Source organism: Palaemon carinicauda, chromosome 42 (genome assembly GCF_036898095.1).
Source record: "Palaemon carinicauda isolate YSFRI2023 chromosome 42, ASM3689809v2, whole genome shotgun sequence".
NCBI lineage: Eukaryota > Metazoa > Arthropoda > Malacostraca > Decapoda > Palaemonidae > Palaemon > Palaemon carinicauda.
Window position 1 is genome coordinate 33034853 of NC_090766.1, and position 20000 is coordinate 33054852.

The following is a 20000-nucleotide window of genomic DNA, read 5'->3' on the forward strand; positions in this document are numbered from 1 at the left end:
GGACTTTGGGATGCACAATAGATTAAACTGAAGGGAGAGAGAGAGAGAGAGAGAGAGAGAGAGAGAGAGAGAGAGAGAGAGAGAGAGAGAGAGAGAGAGAGAGAGAGAGAGAGAGATTTGTTTCCTGATTACAGTGAGAGAGATGATAATAATAAAGACAACATCCTCGTCTTTAGCGTGCATGATTGTTTTTGATTAATAATAATAATAATAATAATAATAATAATAATAACAATAATAATGATAAAGACAACAACAACAACAACAACAACAACAACTACAATAATAATGATAAAATACAACAACAATAACAATAATAATAATAATAATAATAATAATAATAATAATAATAATAAAGACATTATCAACAACAACAACAACAACAATAATAATAGTAATAATAACAACAACAACAACAACAACAACAACAACAACAATAATAATAATAATAATAATAATAAAGACATCAACAAGAAAAACAACAACAACAACAATAATAATAATAATAATAATAATAATAATAATAATAATAATAATAATAATGATAATAATAATAATTTTCTACGTGCAATAAATGTCCACAATGAATTTCCACGGCATAAATTATGATTTCATTTCCAGAATTGATGGTTTAATGTCGATTTGCATTCAAATCTATCCCAATTAAAACGGTATAAAATTGCACCTGCTACTGAAATATTAAAATCAGTCACCTATTTTTTGCCACAATTTTTCTAATTTAAAATATTCTCTTAATAAGCAAGTCTATATAACGAGCGTGCTCTTGTTCTTAAACAATCATATCCTCTGTACTGTAGTCTTCCACTGACTTGGGTTAGATAACTCTTGCTTGAGGGTACACTCGGGGACACTATTCTATCTTATTTCTCGCCCTCTTGTTTTGTTAAAGTTTTTATAGTTTATAGATGAAAGATTCCAGAGTTGATTATCTCATTTTAACATCAAGACTCACCTCGCATCCTATGGCATCCTGATGAAGATCTCTGGAGATCTTGTGGAGCGTTAAGGTCCTTGATGTCTCATTCTCCAACTCATAGTTTTGATGAAACCATCTGGAAGGAGAAGAAAAGTATCGTCCACTTAGGGTTGTCAAGTGTTTGCTGAAAATCATACGTTAAATATCTAAGCTTGACAAGTGTGCATGTGTTTGTATGTTATAGCTTTCCATTCACGTTACATTAGCTGACAACAAGCAACTCTGATCGCTGTTATGCAAGTTAAGGTATAAGAAAACAAAATTATATTTAGTTATCTCCCTTATATAATAAAGAAGAAGTATATATATATATATATATATATATATATATATATATATATATATATATATATATACATATATATATGTATATATATATATATATATATATATATATATATATATATATATATATATATATATATATATATATATCCGGTCACACTCAGCGGCAAGACATATAAGTATAACTACTCGGTCTCTCTCTACTTTTCGGGTATGGGAGAAGTGTAGTCATACCCTGGTGAGAGGGTTTGTAGTTAAAAATAGAGGAGGGGGTGGGAAGGGTTGAATCTGTCTGCGTGTGTGTGCATACCTATCTAAACGCTTATCCGTCATTTTAGGCGGGTCGCGTACACTAGTTTATAATAGTTACAATATCTTTCTCTATCGTATGGATAACTTGTTTAAGCTCGAATGGCTATCATAGAATAAAGGAATTTCTGAAATATCGAGACATAAAACACATGAATGAAGACATTGTTTGAACATGTATGTAGTACATAGCAAGAGCTTCAGAAATACAGACTGAGAGTATCCCTCCCTTCCTCTACGTCTCTCCTCCGTCACCACCTACCGGTATGATATGTCGCTGGGGTTGGCCAGGGCGCTGCAGATGAAATTGGCGTCGTCTCCTTCTACAAGAAATGGCGGACGCACTTCTAATCTCACTTCCGGCGGGAAAAGAACGCTCATTAGGATAGTCCTGTTCGAGGAGAGGGAAGTCAGAGGAGAACATCACTTGAAGTTGGTCTGTTATACATTTGTTACATTAAAGGCTGATTCACACTGCACCGCGACGTCACTTCACGTCACGTCACCGTTCCGTCAACCGTTCTATGTATTCACACTATTCATAACGTCACTGTCTCATCACTTCTCGTCATCGTTCCATCAACCGTGCTATGTATTCACACTATTCCTCACATCACATCACCGTTCCGTCAACCATGCTATGTATTTACACTATTCATCACGTCACGTCACCATTCTGTCAACTGTGCTATGTATTCCCACTTTTCATCATGTCACTGTCTCATCATGTCGAGTCACCATTCCGTCAACCGTACTATGTATTCACACTATTCATCACGTCACGCCACCGTTACGTCAACCATTCCATGTATCCAGATTATTCACCCTATTCAACAAGTCATATCACATCACGTTACGTCACCGTTCTGTCCACTGTTCAATGTATTCACACTTTTCGTCAAGTCACTGTCTCCTGACGACTCGTCACCTTTCCGTCAAAATTTCTTCCACCTAAATAAATGGACGTGTCGTGTCGTGACGTGACGTGACGTGACGTGTTGTGATGTGATGTGACGTGACATGACGCGATGTGATGTGACGTGACGGTGCAGTGTGAATTAGTCTTAGTCAGTGAAGCATTCATGTCATTTACTCTAGCTTCCAAATGCTTCTCATTCCATTTTACTTTCTTATTTTGATCATTCTAATAACTTATAACAATAATTTTAACAATTTTAATCAATTTAATCTTATTAATGATTTTTTAGCAAGTTTCATTGAACATAATCTCTTTTTTAGGGGTTTATATCCGAAAAGTATTCTGAATCTAGAATGTCTAAATTATTATCACAAAGATTTACACTTTTATTTCATTGGATTATTACTAGACATTAAAAATTAATTCTTGTTCAATAGGTTCTTGAAATCCTGAATAAATAAGAAGTTAATTCTTTCAGTGAAGATCATCGGATATTCTGTAAAATGATCCAATATTCAATAAAATAATCTATGTAAAATTAATATTCAAGCAAGGAATTTGTTATAATTCATGCCAAGCAAAGTGATATTTCCTAAAAGAGACTGATTTCGTAATGATATGATTATCAATTTAAAAGTTTAAAGGCTGCTCATGAATGGCAGTGGCAAGGGATAGTGACATTGTCCTAGCATGCAGGACAATGCCCTAGAGACTGACCATATATACATATGATCAGCGCCCAAGCCCCCTCTCCACCCCAGGGAGGGCCAGGCAATGGCTGCTGATGACTCAGCAGATAGACCTATTGGCTCCCCCAAATCCCCCATCCTTAGATCACTAAGATGGTGAGGTTGCAGCCACCAAAGGAACTAACGAGTTTGAGCGGACTCGAGCCTCAGACTGGCGATCACCAGTGAAGGGCGTTACAACATAGGCCATCACAACCCTAATTGCCAACATAAAAAGCCGCAACACTAAAGCATTGCCTCATTTAACAAGAAATCTAGAGAAACTTTTAAACAACGCAGTGATTTAAGTATTAAATTACTGAATGAGTAAAATAATCTATATCTACTAATTCCCTTTTAACAACACAGGCGAAGAGAGCGAATCAAATATTAAAAATGTAAAAAAGCATTAAAAGGATATTCGTTTTGAAAGATCTATTTTGTTTTACTGTTGGCTTGAAGGTTTCAATAAATTAGTTTTATTACTATTAAATGAAAGCTTAACTACACTACTTGTGAAAGCACTGAAATAACGTCAGAACAAAAGGAAACAATTTTCATTGGTGAATTTCATAAGCGTTAAATTCCTTCAGTTAATGCCACAAGTTATATTTTTGTATGACGAAATATTATAGGTTATATTTCCATAAATTATTCGAAGTGAAAACTATATTATTCATATACAGTGATTAGATATAACTAATTAGAATAATTATCAAATGGTAAATAGTGGACGGTACAATTTTAATATTCAATTTTTCAGATATAAATTATTGGATTTCAAGACAGAATTTGAGCTACGATATTCAATGATAAGCTAAACTGACATAAAATTAGAGTTACAATATTCACTGATAAACTAAACTGACATTAAATTAGAGCTACGATATTCATCGATAAACTGAAATGACATAAAATCGAGCTATGATATTCAACGATAAGCTAAACTGACATAAAATTAGAGCTACAATATTCACTGATAAACTGAACTGACATTAAATTAGAGCTATGATATTCATCGATAAACTGAACTGACATAAAATCGAGCTATGATATTCAACGATAAGCTAAACTGACATAAAATTAGAGCTACAATATTCACTGATAAACTGAACTGACATTAAATTAGAGCTATGATATTCATCGATAAACTGAACTGACATAAAATCGAGCTATGATATTCAACGATAAGCTAAACTGACATAAAATTAGAGCTACAATATTCACTGATAAACTGAACTGACATTAAATTAGAGCTATGATATTCATCGATAAACTGAACTGACATAAAATCGAGCTATGATATTCAACGATAAGTTAAACTGACATAAAATTAGAGCTACGATATTTACCGTTAAGTTAAGCCGACATGGAATTAGAGCTATAATATTTACCGATAAATTAACCGGACATAAAATAGAGTTGCAAAATTCACTGATAAGCTAAACTGACATAAAATTAGAGCTACAATATTCACTGATAAACTGAACTGACATTAAATTAGAGCTATGATATTCATCGATAAATTGAACTGACATAAAATCGAGCTATGATATTCAACGATAAGTTAAACTGACATAAAATTAGAGCTACGATATTTACCGTTAAGTTAAGCCGACATGGAATTAGAGCTACAATATTTACCGATAAATTAAACTGACATAAAATAGAGTGGCAATATTCACTGATAAGCTAAACTGGCACAATATTAGAGCTACGATATCCACCAATGAGCTAAACTGACAGAATTAGAGCTACAATACTTATCGATAATCTAAATTGACATAATATTAGAGCTACGATATTCACCTATAAGCTAAACTGTCATAGAATTAGAGCTACGATATTTACCAATAATCTAAACAGGCATAAAATTTAACCAACGATATCCAACATTAAGCTAAACTGAAATAGAATTAGAGCTACAATACTTACCGATAATCTAAATTGACATAATATTAGAGCTACGATATTCACCTATAAGCTAAACTGTCATAGAATTAGAGCTACGATATTTACCAATAATCTAAACAGGCATAAAATTTAACCAACGATATCCAACAATAAGCTAAACTGAAATAGAATTAGAGCTACAATACTTACCGATAATCTAAATTGACATAATATTAGAGCTACGATATTCACCTATAAGCTAAACTGACATAGAATTAGAGCTACGATATTTACCAATAATCTAAACTGGCATAAAATTTGACCTACGATATTCTCCTATAAGCTAAACTGACATAGAATTAGAGCTACGATATTTACCAATAATCTAAACTGGCATAAAATTTGACCTACGATATTCTCCTATAAGCTAAACTGCCATAGAATTAGAGCTACGATATTTATCAATAATCTTAACTGGCATAAAATTTGACTTACAATAGTTACCTATAAGCTAAACTGACATAGAATTAGAGCTACGATATTTACCATCTAAATTGACATAAAATTTGACCTACGATAATCACCGATAAGCTAAACTGACACAAAATTAGATTTACGATATTCACCAACAAGCTAAACTATTAACAATACTTTTTTGTTTATATACCGTCTGGTAATTACCAAATTCATCTAGGATGTTACGAAAGTAATGTAGGCCTGATACTTAAAATAACGTGGGAGTATTGTATTATTCATTAAATGATTCTACCTCTAGATAACGAATGACTGACATGACATTTTAAAAGCTGTCGATAAAAGATGAGAGTTCGCTTACAATATTCATCCTGAATCTGAACTTTAGAGTAACAAATAAATAATATAGTACATCAAAGTTTAAACGTTATATATGATTAGAAAACATTTTTACTCTCAAGTAAAACAATGCAATAATAAAAAAGAACGGCACTTTTGAACGCACCTAATTTTACAGTAATAAAAAGATCTGAATTCTCAAATCATATTTATCAGAGATCTGAATACGATTTCAACAGTTACGTAATGAGTAATCAGTAAAATATCCATAAAAGATCTGCACTTTTGAACGCAGCTAATTCTACAGAAATAAAAAGATCTGAATTCTTAAATCACTGTCAGAGAACTGAACACGATTTGAACATTCAAGTAACGAGTAAACGGTGCAATAACCATAAATGATCTGAATTTTTGAACGCAGCTAATTCTACAGTAATAAAAAGATCTGAATTCTCAAATCATTATCAGAGAACTGAACACGATTTGAACTTTAAGTAACGAGTAAACGGTGCAATAACCATAAAAGATCTGAATTTTTGAACGCAGCTAATTCTACAGTAATAAAAAAGATCTGAATTCTCAAATCATTATCAGAAATCTGAATACGATTTCAACAGTCAAGTAATGAGTAACCAGTAAAATACCCATAAAAGATCTGCACTTTTGAACGTAGCTAATTCTACAGTAATAAAAAGATCTGAATTCTTAAATCATTATCAGAGAACTGAACACGATTTGAAGAGTCAAGTAACGAGTAAACGGTACAATAACCATAAAAGATCTGAATTTTTGAACGCAGCTAATTCTACAGTAATAAATAGATCTGAACTTTCCAATCATTATCAGAGATCTGAATACGATTTGAACATTCAAGTAACGAGTAACCGGTACTATAACCATAACAGACCTGACCTTTTGAACGCAGCTAATTCTACAGTAATAAAAAAGATCTGAACTCTCTTTGCGTCAATAGGCGTAGGAGGAGATGATGTTGATGATGAAATATATCATGATGTATATACAATACCGAGGACCTTTGCGTCAATAAGGGTAGGAGGGGGTGATGATGATGATGATGATGAAATATATTATGATGTATATACAATACCGAGAACCTTTGCGTCAATAAGCGTAGGAGGGGGTGATGATGATGATGATGATGAAATATATTATGATGTATATACAATACCGAGGACCTTTGCGTCAATAAGCGTAGGAGGGGGTGATGATGATGATGATGATGATGATGATGATGAAATATATTATGATGTATATACAATACCGAGGACCTTTGCAACATAAATGGGCGTAGGAGGAGATGATGATGATAATGATATACAATGTTATAAATTATAAAAATTGTCAATATATATATATTTTTTTACGAAAAATAAGATAAAAATCTGAATATTTCCAATACCGAGTGAGTGGTGAGGTCAGAGCCTGATTGGAGGTGAGGCAAGTTATGGAGGAGTTGTGATGAGCTCTTCTGGGCGTGAAGGACAGCCTCGACCTGACGGTGACCCTCTTCCCGTCAGGCATCTGCTCCGTCGTTAGGGTGGTGCCCGTGCGAATGCTCTCCCGTCGGCTGTCGTCCACCCACTGGATCTACAATAGTTGGAGATGGATACAGGAATGAATAAAGACTTAAAATTGAATAAAGATTTAGAATTGAATAAAGATTTAGAATTGAAGAAAAGACAGAATTGAATAAAGACAGAATTGAATAAAGACAGAATTGAATAAAGATTTAAAATAGAATAAAGACTTAGAATTGAATAAAGATATACAATTGAATAAAGATTTAGAAATGAATAAAGACTTAGAATTGAATAAAGATTTATATTAGAATAAAGATTTAGAATTGAATAAAGATTTAGAATTGAATAGAGACGTAGAATTGAATAAAGATTTAGAATTGAATAAAGACTTAGGATTGAATAAAGATTTAGAATAGAATAAAGACTTAGAATTGAATAAAGACTTAGAATTGAATAAAGACAGAATTGAAAAAAGATTTAGAATAAAATAAAGACTTAGAATTGATTAAAGACTTAGAATTGAACTAATATCTAGAATTGAATAAAGACAGAATTGAATAAAGATTTAGAAGTGAATAAATATTTAGAATATAATAATGACTTAGAATTGAATACAGATTTAGAATTGAATAAAGACAGAATTGAATAAAGATTTAGAATTGAATAAAGACTAAGAATTGAATAAAGACTTAGAATTGAATAAACATTTAGAATTGAATAAAGACAGAATTGAATAAAGATTCAGAATTGAATAAATATTTAGAATTGAATAATGACTTAGAATTGAATAAAGACTTAGAATTGAATACAGATTTATAATTGAATAAAGATTTAGAACTGAATAAAGATTTAGAATTGAATAAAGATTTGGACTTGAATAAACACAGAATTGAATACAGATTTAGAATTGAATAAATATTTAGAATTGAATGACTTAGAATTGAATAAAAACTTAGAATTGAATAAAAACTTAGAATTGAATAAAGATTTAGAATTGAATAAAGACCGAATTGAATAAAGATTTAGAATTGAATAAACATTTAGAATTGTATACTTAAAATTGAATAAACATTTAGAATTGTATACTTAAAATTGAATAAACATTTAGAATTGTATACTTAAAATTGAATAAAGATTTAGAATGGAATAAAGACTTGGAATTGAATAAAGAGTTAGAATTGAATAAAGATCTAGAATTGAATAAAGACTTAGAATTGAATAAAGATTTAGAATTGAATAAAGACTTAGAATTGAATAAAAATTTAGATTTGAATAAAGACTTAGGATTGAATAAAGATTTAGAATTGAATAAAGACAGAATTGAATGAAAATTTAGAATTGTATAAAGACTTATAATTGAATAAAGATTTAGAATTGAATAACGATTTAGAATTGAATAATGACTTAGAATTGAATAAAGATTTAGAATTGAATAAAGACTTAGGATTGAATAAAGATTTAGAATAGAATAAAGACTTAGAATTGAATAAAGACTTAGAATTGAATAAAGACAGAATTGAATAAAGATTTAGAATAGAATAAAGACTTAGAATTGAATAAAGACTTAGAATTGAATAAAGACTTAGAATTGAACTAATATTTAGAATTGAACTAATATTTAGAATTGAATAAAGACAGAATTGAATAAAGATTTAGAAGTGAATAAATATTTAGAATTTAATAATGACTTAGAATTGAATAAAGATTTAGAATTGAATAAAGACTAAGAAGTGAATAAACACTTAGAATTGAATAAACATTTAGAATTGAATAAAGACAGAATTGAATAAAGATTCAGAATTGAATATATATATAGAATTGAATAAATATATAGAATTGAATAATGACTTAGAATTGAATAAAGACTTAGAATTGAATAAAGATTTAGAATTGAATAAACACAGAATTGAATAAAGATTTAGAATTGAATAAACATTTAGAATTGTACACTTAGAATTGAATAAAGATTTAGAATAGAATAAACTTAGAATTGAATAAAGATTTAGAATTGAATAAAGACTTAGAATTGAATAAAGACAGAATTGAATAAAGACTTAGACTTGAATAAAGATTTAGAATTGAATAAAGACAGAATTGAATAAAGATTTAGAATTGAATAAAGATTTAGAATTGAATAAATATTTAGAATTGAATGACTTAAAATTGAATAAAAACTTAGAATTTAATAAAGATTTAGAATTGAATAAAGACCGAATTGAATAAAGATTTAGACTTGAATAAAGACAGAATTGAATAAACATTTAGAATTGAATAAAGATTTAGAATTGAATAAAGATTTAGAATTGAATAAAGACTTAGAATTGAATAAAGACAGGATTGAATAAAGATTTAGAATTGAATAAAGATCTAGAATTGAATAAAGATTTAGAATTGAATAAAGACTTAGAATTGAATAAAGATTTAGATTTGAATAAAGACTTAGGATTGAATAAAGATTTAGAATTGAATAAAGACAGAATTGAATAAAAATTTAGAATTGAATAAAGACTTAGAATTTAATAAATATTTAGAATTGACTAACGATTTAGAATTGAATAAAGACTTAGAAATGAATAAAGATTTAGAATAGAATAAAAACTTAGAATTGAATAAAGTCTTAGGATTGAATAGTGTAATAGTTAAACACTGTAGGTTGTTTTTTTGCAATGGCTTGGTGACTATGCTCTCTCTCTCTCTCTCTCTCTCTCTCTCTCTCTCTCTCTCTCTCTCTCTCTCTCTCTCTCTCTCTGTCTTCGTAAGGTTGCTCTAATTCAACTGTGATTTTTATTGTTTTAACTTTAATAAATGATCTAATATAAATAGAAGACCCAATGTATTATTGGAATGAAGGTTGTTGTTGTTGCTGTTGTGATTCCAACAGGCTTACGTAAGTCTAAAAATAGTTTATATATGAAATATCTGTTTTAATGTTTTTACTGTTTTAAACCCTTTTTGTTTTAACTGTTCCTTAATTCTCCTATCGCTTATTTATTTCCCTATTTCTTTTCCTCACTGGGCTATTTTTCCTTGTTGAAGCCCTTTGGCTTATAGCATCTTGCTTTTCCAATTAGGGTTGTAGCTTTGCTAGTAATAATAATAATAATAATAATAATAATAATACTGGAATACTAGGGTTGTGGCTTAGCTGGTAATAATAATAATAATAATAATAATAATAATAATAATAATAATAATAATAATCTTGCTCTTCCAACTAGGGTTGTTGCTTAGCTAGTAAAAACAACAACAACAACAACAACAACAATAATAATAATAATAATAATAATAATAATAATAATAATAATAATAATAATAATAATAATAACAACAAACCATCAACTTTACAATAATCTTAGAGAGAAATAACTTCAAAACAATCTGGATACCATAAGTGACTGCCTTTAGAAACACATGTTGTTTTAATAACAAAATACTCAAAACAGCTCTTCATTAAGAAGGCCCCAAAACAATGGGTCTTAAGTCTGGATAGAATAGTACATAGAATATCCTTTCAAGGTCTAATTGAAGGAAAACCAACTTTGCCTTGTTTACTAAGTTTAGCAAACGGTATAATAAAAGCTGTCTATCGATAATCGCCTAACGTTTGGAAAATATTTCCGTTATATCGACATTCTCAATTTGAAAATAATAGTAGGTTTCATTTAATATATTCAATATCTGTTTGTATTCTGTTTGCTTTATGTAGATTATATTGTCTTACCCCCCCCCACACACACACACACACATATATATATATATATATATATATATATATATATATATATATATATATATATATATATATATACGCACACACACACATATATACACACTCATATTTATATATATATGCATATATATATATATATATATATATATATATATATATATATATATATATATATATATATATATATATATATATATATGTATATATATGTATATATACATAAATATATATTTATATATATATATATATATATATATATATATATATATATATATATATATATATATATATATATATATATATATATATATATATATATATATAGAAATACACACATACAGAAACACGCATATATATATATATATATATATATATATATATATATATATATATATATATATATATATATATATATAGATAGATAACATCTCACGCTGATATGTCATTACACAAAAAAATATGAACACCAGCTATAACTTTTAAAATACCTATGTGAATCTGCCTTTGTAAAGAAAAATTAATATTCAAATCTAGTAATAGTTTTGTGTATATTTTCTACAGAAACGTAAATGCTGACGTAGAAAGAACTTGCTTATGTAATTAATAGAAATAAGAATGATTAAAATGGTGAAACTAACAAATGAAGCCAACATAAAAGTACTAGTGTTAACCTATGCTAATAGATAGACAAACCTCTTCAGTTGTTTATGTCACTTGGAGACCAGGCAAAAACAATAGATTTATTTAGATTGATAGTTTAGTAAAACTGGAAATATGGATGTAAAGGTCAAGAAAATTATAACTCGATGGTGTGGTAGTGGTGTGAGAATGGAAGATCCTCAGCATCCACGGGGCGTTACAGTCCGCGGTGTGTAAATGGTAGCGCGGTGTGTAAATGGTAGCTGGGTCGACGAGTTGTTGGTGATATTTCAGTATATGTGTAGGAAGTGGCTGATAGAATTTTCTTTTTTTCCACAAAGTTCCCTTGTTGCTGGTGCTATCTTTATTTAAATATCTAAAGGCCGCTCATGAATGGCAGAGGCAAGGAACAGTGACAACCCCATAAAAACTGACCATATATACATACGATCAGCGCCCAAGCCTCCTCTCCAACAAAGCAAGGACCAGGGAGGGCCAGGCTACTAATGAATCAGCAGGTAGACCTCTAGGCTATCCAAACCCCACCTCTTCAACTCACAAGGATGGTAAGGTTGCAGACACAACAACTTAACTATCGAGCATGAGTGGCACACGAACCCCAGTTCAGCGATCGCTAGAAAAGGAGGTTTCCAATCCCCACCACAATAGCTGTGTGTGTGTGTTCGTTTCTTTCTGTATCTGTAGATCAGATAACCTAATAATAATCTAACGGACACGCGATATACGACTGTCCTGGTATTATTATTATTATTATTATTATTATTATTATTATTATTATTATTATTATTATTACTTGCTAAGCTACAACCCTCGCCTGGAAAAGCAGGATGCTATAAGCCCAAGGGCTTTAACAGGAAAAACACCCCAATGAGGAAAGGAAAAAGGGAAAAATAAAATATTCTAAGAAGAGTAACATCATTAAAATAATCGTATTCTATATAAATTATATAAACTTTAACAAAACAATAAGCATATAAATTAGATACAATAGTATGCCCGAGTATACCCTCGAGCAAGAGAACTCTATCCCAAGACAGTGGAAGACCATGGTACAGAGGCTATGGCACTACCCAAGACTAGAGAACAATAGTTTGATTTTGGAGTGTCCTTCTCCTAAAAGAGCAGCTTACCATAGCTAGAGAGTCTCTTCTACCCTTAGCAAGAGGAAAATGGTCACTGAACAATTACAGCACAGTAACCCCTTGGGTGAAGAAGAATTGTTTAGTAATCTCAGTGTTGTCAGGTGTATACCTATACTTATGCTATAAATAACAAGCTAAATCCATATTTCCTTCTAATATGACATAATTTTTCTCAAACCTTCATACAACTCTATACTTTTAAGAATCACATGCCGCTGGTAACAGATGAGAATAGATGATTGCCATTTCACAGAAAAAAAAAAAAATACAAGAGCTTTGAAAAAAAAAAGAAAAAAGAGGAGAACAAACAGAAAAAAAAGAGCAAAGGAAACCACTCGTAATAACTTTTACCTCTTCCAAACTTTGGATATCAAAAAAGAAAAAAAAAAAAAAATACTAGATTTTTAACCTTCTGGGCGTGAAGTTTTTATGGGCTGAAATGAAAGTAATCAGACAAAGAGGTAAAAACACACAAGAACTAATTGCATCCGGGTAAAACTTATACTCTTCGGTTTCTCGAAGCTAATTATTAGTTATGCAACGATTATCGATTTTAGATATGCTCATTTCCCCCCCCCCCCACAGAGAGAGAGAGAGAGAGAGAGAGAGAGAGAGAGAGAGAGAGAGAGAGAGAGAGAGAGAGAGAGAGAGAGAGAGAGAGAGGATAGAATGCTATTTCGGGAATGTACTGTTTCTTATCAGCCGAAGAAATCGATGGAATTATTCAATCCCAAAAAGAGCACCAACTTCAATCAAATCTTTTCACTTAAACTTTCGTGACAATGATACTGTCTTGGGTTAAGGTTCTCTTGCTTGAGGGTACACTAAGGTACTCTGTTTCATATTTCCTTTCCTCACTGGGATATTTTCCCTGTTGGAGTCCTTGGAGTTATGGCACCCTGCATTTCCTTCTAGGGTTGTAGCTTAGCTAGTAATAATAATAATAATAATATCTAATACTCATAAAGTCTCAGCCTTCGTGATATATATAGCAAAGAAGATATTACGAACACTGCTAAAAAAACCGTAATTTTAATCGGAAATTCTCCGTAAAAATATCCTCTTTTCAACCGCATTTCAGTAAAATACAGGCGACCGTAATTTTTACCGTACTTTGTTATTATCTTTCACGGGTTGGTGACCTTAATATTACTCCTTAATGTCAATTTATTCGTTTTTAAAATGTTTAATGCCTGGCAACATTTATTCCAGGATTTTTAATGTTTGTAAAACGATTAATGACTGGCAACATTTATTCCAGGATATCTACCATTTTTAAAACGGTTAATGCCCGGCAATATTTATTCCAAGATTTTTATTTCAAAACAGTAAATGCCTGGCAACATTTATTCCAGGATTTTTATTTCAAAACGGTAAATGCCTGGCAACATTTATTCCAGGATTTTTATTTCAAAACGGTAAATGCCTGGCAACATTTATTCCAGGATTTTTATTTCAAAACGGTAAATGCCTGGCAACATTTATTCCAGGATTTTTATTTCAAAACGGTAAATGCCTGGCAACATTTATTCCAGGATTTTTATTTCAAAACGGTAAATGCCAGGCAACATTTATTCCAGGATTTTTATTTCAAAACGGTAAATGCCTGGCAACATTTATTCCAGGATTTTTATTTCAAAACGGTAAATGCCTGGCAACATTTATTCCAGGATTTTTATTTCAAAACGGTAAATGCCTGGCAACATTTATTCCAGGATTTTTATTTCAAAACGGTAAATGCCTGGCAACATTTATTCCAGGATTTTTATTTCAAAACGGTAAATGCCTGGTAACATTTATTCCAGGATTTTTTTTATGGCAAATTTATAACACCGTACCCTCCTTCCACTACATCGCCTACAAACACTAAACTGTATGAATAACACGAATGAATATGCATTGTATAACTAGATGGGAAATTGGGGAAAACAAAAACTTGTAAAATAGGCGCAGCCTCCCGCGACCTCTCGAGGGATTTAGATTCATATTCGACCTCCATTCTTTTGTTGTCACTCGTTTTCCCAAGAGTCTCTTTTTCCTTACTTTTTCTACTTTCTTTCTATGTAGCTTCTTTTTTTTTTTTTTTTTTTTTTTTTTTTTGCATGCAACTCTCATTCTCCCACGAGCATAACTTTAAAGATGATGTGTGTTTTGCACATGCAAGGCTCAAGCAAAAGAGAGAGAGAGAGAGAGAGAGAGAGAGAGAGAGAGAGAGAGAGAGAGAGAGATGAGAAACCCATGGCCTATAGACTGGAAGATATCAAGTTGTAGCAAAGTCTCTCATGGCTTCATTGTTGTTTACTTCTTTGGTGTAGTATACACACGAGTCAATGGAACACACATGTCCACCAAATGTTGTCTAACGAGTACAGCTATCTTGGGATGATTTTTTTCTATTGTCAATTGGTGGTAAAAGGTGGTAAGATGACCCAATGAAACTAGTATCCGTTAAATACTGTACTATCTAAAATGTGTAATTATCTCGAGATGATTTTCTGTCAATGGGCAAAAGGTAGCAAATTCTTTGACCTTTTTATAGCGTGTAGAAATGTCACATTCTCTACTTATCTCATTTTGGTCTATTTCTTGGGATATTTCCTACTACCCTAATATTGGCCCATCAAGTGGGGACTATTGATTTGTCAATTACAGTTTATAAATATTTCTGTCCATATCTTCATTTACCTTTGAATGTCTTTAAAATTCGACATCTTTCCGAATCTTGGGCAAATCAAGCTATTATGATTTTCAGACAAATTTGTAGCATTTCTTAATCGATAATTAAAGAAGTTTAATTAAAAAAGGACTGCCTTAACCTAACCTTAGAAAAGCCAATGATCACACGAAGTTATATGATGATTATTCTTACATTTCTAAAGGCTCTACAGGTTCTTTGTATTGAAGGGGTTCAGAATTATCAACTTTTCAACCAAGCATTGACATCATACCTAAAATATTACTAAACAAAGTACAGTGTTGTGACTGACATATTTTCTATTTCTAACAACAGAAACCTCTACACAATCATAATACTCTTAATAAACATAACCAAAATTAAGTGAGTTCTCTTACCTCCGGGGCAGGACGCCCCCCTCGACTCTCACACTCCAGCGACACGGTCATGCCCGCTGTCGTCCTCAAAACAGACGGCTTGACTTCCGGTGGTTCGGGCGGAACGTATACAGTGAGCCGCGCAGCGCCCGAACGTATGCCTGGCACTTGGTCGCCTGCAGACACTTGGCACTGGTACAGAGCATCGTCCTCGAGAAGCACTGGGTGGATTCGTAAGCTAAAGTCTCCTGAAAAAAGACGTAGAGAGCAATTAATAATAATAATAATAATAATGATAATAATAATAATAATAATAATAATAATGGCAGATCCAGTCCTGTCTGGGCCAGTGAACTCAAGTTGTTTACAGGGGAGGTTACTGCTGTGGTTTAGCACCAGTGTGAGGTGCGGGGATTGGACTTGCCAGCTGACGTTCTAGTGAGTCTGCCTGAAAACTTGAAATCAATCAATCAATCTCTCATCAGATGAAATTGGAACTGAAACCTGTGACTTTTCACCTTTGAAATGGAAACCCCTTTTAGCATTTTATTTATATATACAGTTATTATTATTATTATTATTATTATTATTATTATTATTATTATTACTTACTAAGCTACAACCCTAGTTGGAAAAGCAGAATGCTATTAGCCCGAGGGCTCCATTAGGGAAAATAGCCCTGTGAGGAAGAGAAATAAGGAAACAACAAGAAAAACAATTAACAATTAATATGAAATATTTTAAGAGCAGTAACAACATTAAAATAAATATATCATATATGAACTATAAAAAAAACCAGAGGAAGAGAAATCAGATAGAATAGTGAGCCCGATTGTACCCTCAAGCAAGAGAACTCTACCCCAAGACACAGGAAGACCATGGTACGGAGGCTATGGCACTACCCAAGACTAGAAAACAATGCACTGGTCATGCGTTCGTAAGAATTGGGGTAACTTAAAAAGTTCAAACTTGCAAAGAATGTTTTTATGTTTAACTGACTAAGATAAGTGTCTTTTATAAAGATCCATTTTGATTCTTATAGTTTATATTTGGAAGACCTATTCTAATGGTGTTACTGTTCTTAAAATATATTTTGATTGTTCATCACTTCTCTTATAGTTTGTTTATTTTTTCATATACTTTCCTCTTTGGGTTACTTTCCCCTGTTGGAGCCTTTGTCCCTATTATAAAAAATGATAATATGCTTAGAAGATTTGATTTACCATAATATGCAAATGTAGATTATTATTTTTTTTTCATAAAAGTGCTGTAAATTACTAATTTTATTCGTATACTTTCCTCATTGGGCTATTTTCCCCTGTTGGAGCCCTTGTGCCTATTATAAAAGAATTATAATATACATAAAATATTTAATTCACCATAATATGCAAATATATATATATATATATATATATATATATATATATATATATATATATATATATATATACATATATATATATATATATATATATATATATATATATATATACATATATATATATATATATATATATACATATATATATATATATGTATATATATATATATATATATATATATATATATATATATATATATATATATATATATATATATATATACTGTATATATATATATATATATATATATATATATATATATATATATATATATATACATATATATATATATATATATACTGTATATTATATATATATATACATATATATATATACTGTATATTATATATATATATATATATATATATATATATATATATATATATATATATATATATATATATTGGATAAAGGTCCTGTAAATTATTTTATTCATATACTTTCCTCATTGGGCTATTTTCCCCTGTTGGAGCCCTTGTACCTATTATAAAAATGATAATATACTTAAAGGATTTAATTTACCATAATATGCAAATGCAGATCTTTTATATAAAAGTGCTGTTATACAGGTGTATAGCATGTACGCGAATATATACGAGGCTTAATATTTGCAAGTGCAAAAATAAAATGGAAGATATTATGCAATACTCTCAGTTCATGCAATGCATAAAAGAAATTAAATTAATTGCATTTCACAAAACATGCATATGACAAGCTGAGGATTACGTTAGTTTGTTACAACAGAACTGAAATAAAAAAAATAGTACGGACATATAATATTCCATATTCATTGTTCATTACTTCTTTTGTAGCTTTTATATATATATATATATATATATATATATATATATATATATATATATATATATATATATATATACACATATATATACATATATATATACATATACATATATATATATATATATATATATATATATATATATATATATATATATGTATGTATATATATATATGTATATATATAAATATATATATATATATATATATATATATATATATATATATATATATATATCCATATATATAAATATATGTATATATATATATATATATATATATATATATATATATATATATATATATATATATATATATATATATATATATACACATATAGGACATATAAGGAGAATGACAGATAATAGATGGACATTAAGTATAAGAGAATGGGTACTAGAGATTCCCAAAGAAGCAGGGGAAGGAAGAGTAGACGATGGATGCACGAGCTAAAAAAATAATTTGTGGGTATAGACTGGCATAGAAAGAACGTAAACAGGCGGGGGTGGAAGGACACGTCTGAGGCCTTTGTCCTGCAGTGGACTAGATAAATTTCATATTCATAATCTAAGCAATATACGTCTAAACAGTAAAACTAGAGTAGTCAAGTAATGAATTAATATAGTAATGAAAGAAGCCATTTGTAGCTATATCAAACTGGATAGATAGTTGTATTTGTTAATTATACAGTGGTACGGTCAAAAGACTATTAAAATATTATTATTTGAGTGAAAATATTTTTATTTTCGGTTTTCATATATGATTAAATACACTAAAAAAATAATCATAAAAATTTCGTGAAAGGCGATTATGTAATTATCATGGTGTTCGTTAATAAATCATTTAATAACACTGAATTTTATTTCATCATTATTGTTATGTTTTTCATTATGGGAAAGAATCTTGAATGATAAATATCAGAAACGAAATAACCGCCCCCCCCCCAAAAAGGCATTTATTATTATTATTGTTATCATTATAATCATAAGTATTATTATTATTATTATTATTATCATTATTATTATTATTATTATTAGCTAAGCTACAACCCTAGTTGGAAAAGCAAGATACTGTAAGTCCAAGGGCTCCAACTGGGAAAGATAGCACAGTGAGGAAAGGGAATAGTAATTAAATAAACTACCAGAGAAGTAATGAAAAATTTAAATAAAACACCTTAAGAACAGTAACAACATTAAAATAAATCGTTCCTATATAAACTATAAAGCGAGACATAAAAACATTCGCTGCAAGTTTGAGTTTTTGAAGATGAATAACAGGGAAGCGAATAAGATAAGAGGAAAATGTGAAAAATTGAATAGTTTAACAAGAAACTATAAAAGAAATTACTCAAGTACCATATGTGGATGAGATCATGATGAGGGGTAGATGGAGATGGTTTGGACATGCTCTTCGCACTCCCCAAGAGAGATTAGTTCACCAAACGTCTAACTGGATTCCACAAGGCACTAGAAGAGTTGTAAGACCCAGGCCTACGTGGCTGAGGACTTTGAAGCGTGAAGTAGAAGATGATGAATGGAGAAGTATTGATTTAAAAGCTCAAGGTAGACACCAATGGCGAAATCTAACCGAGGCCCTTTGCGTCAATAGGCGTAGGAGGAGATGATGATGATGAAAGAATAACAAAAGGTAATGAGTGAAGAAGCACCTAATATCAGTTACTTCGTTGACATAAACATTAATTATTGTTTATGGTTGTTAGTTGATTGTTGTGGGTAGCAGCTGAGGTAA

General features: G+C 30.4%; 1 protein-coding gene across 1 annotated transcript in view; it reads right to left on the reverse strand.

Annotated features, from left to right (window-relative positions):
• Window positions 1-20000, reverse strand: part of LOC137632792 (irregular chiasm C-roughest protein-like) — a 52783-nt gene that overhangs the window by 17694 nt on the left and 15089 nt on the right. Inside the window, exons 3-6 of the mRNA XM_068364881.1 lie at window positions 16090-16316; window positions 7365-7552; window positions 1854-1982; window positions 974-1073 (exon numbers count right to left, since the gene is read on the reverse strand). Of these exons, the coding sequence (XP_068220982.1) occupies window positions 974-1073; window positions 1854-1982; window positions 7365-7552; window positions 16090-16316 (644 nt within the window). The remainder of the gene's footprint in view (window positions 1-973; window positions 1074-1853; window positions 1983-7364; window positions 7553-16089; window positions 16317-20000) is intronic.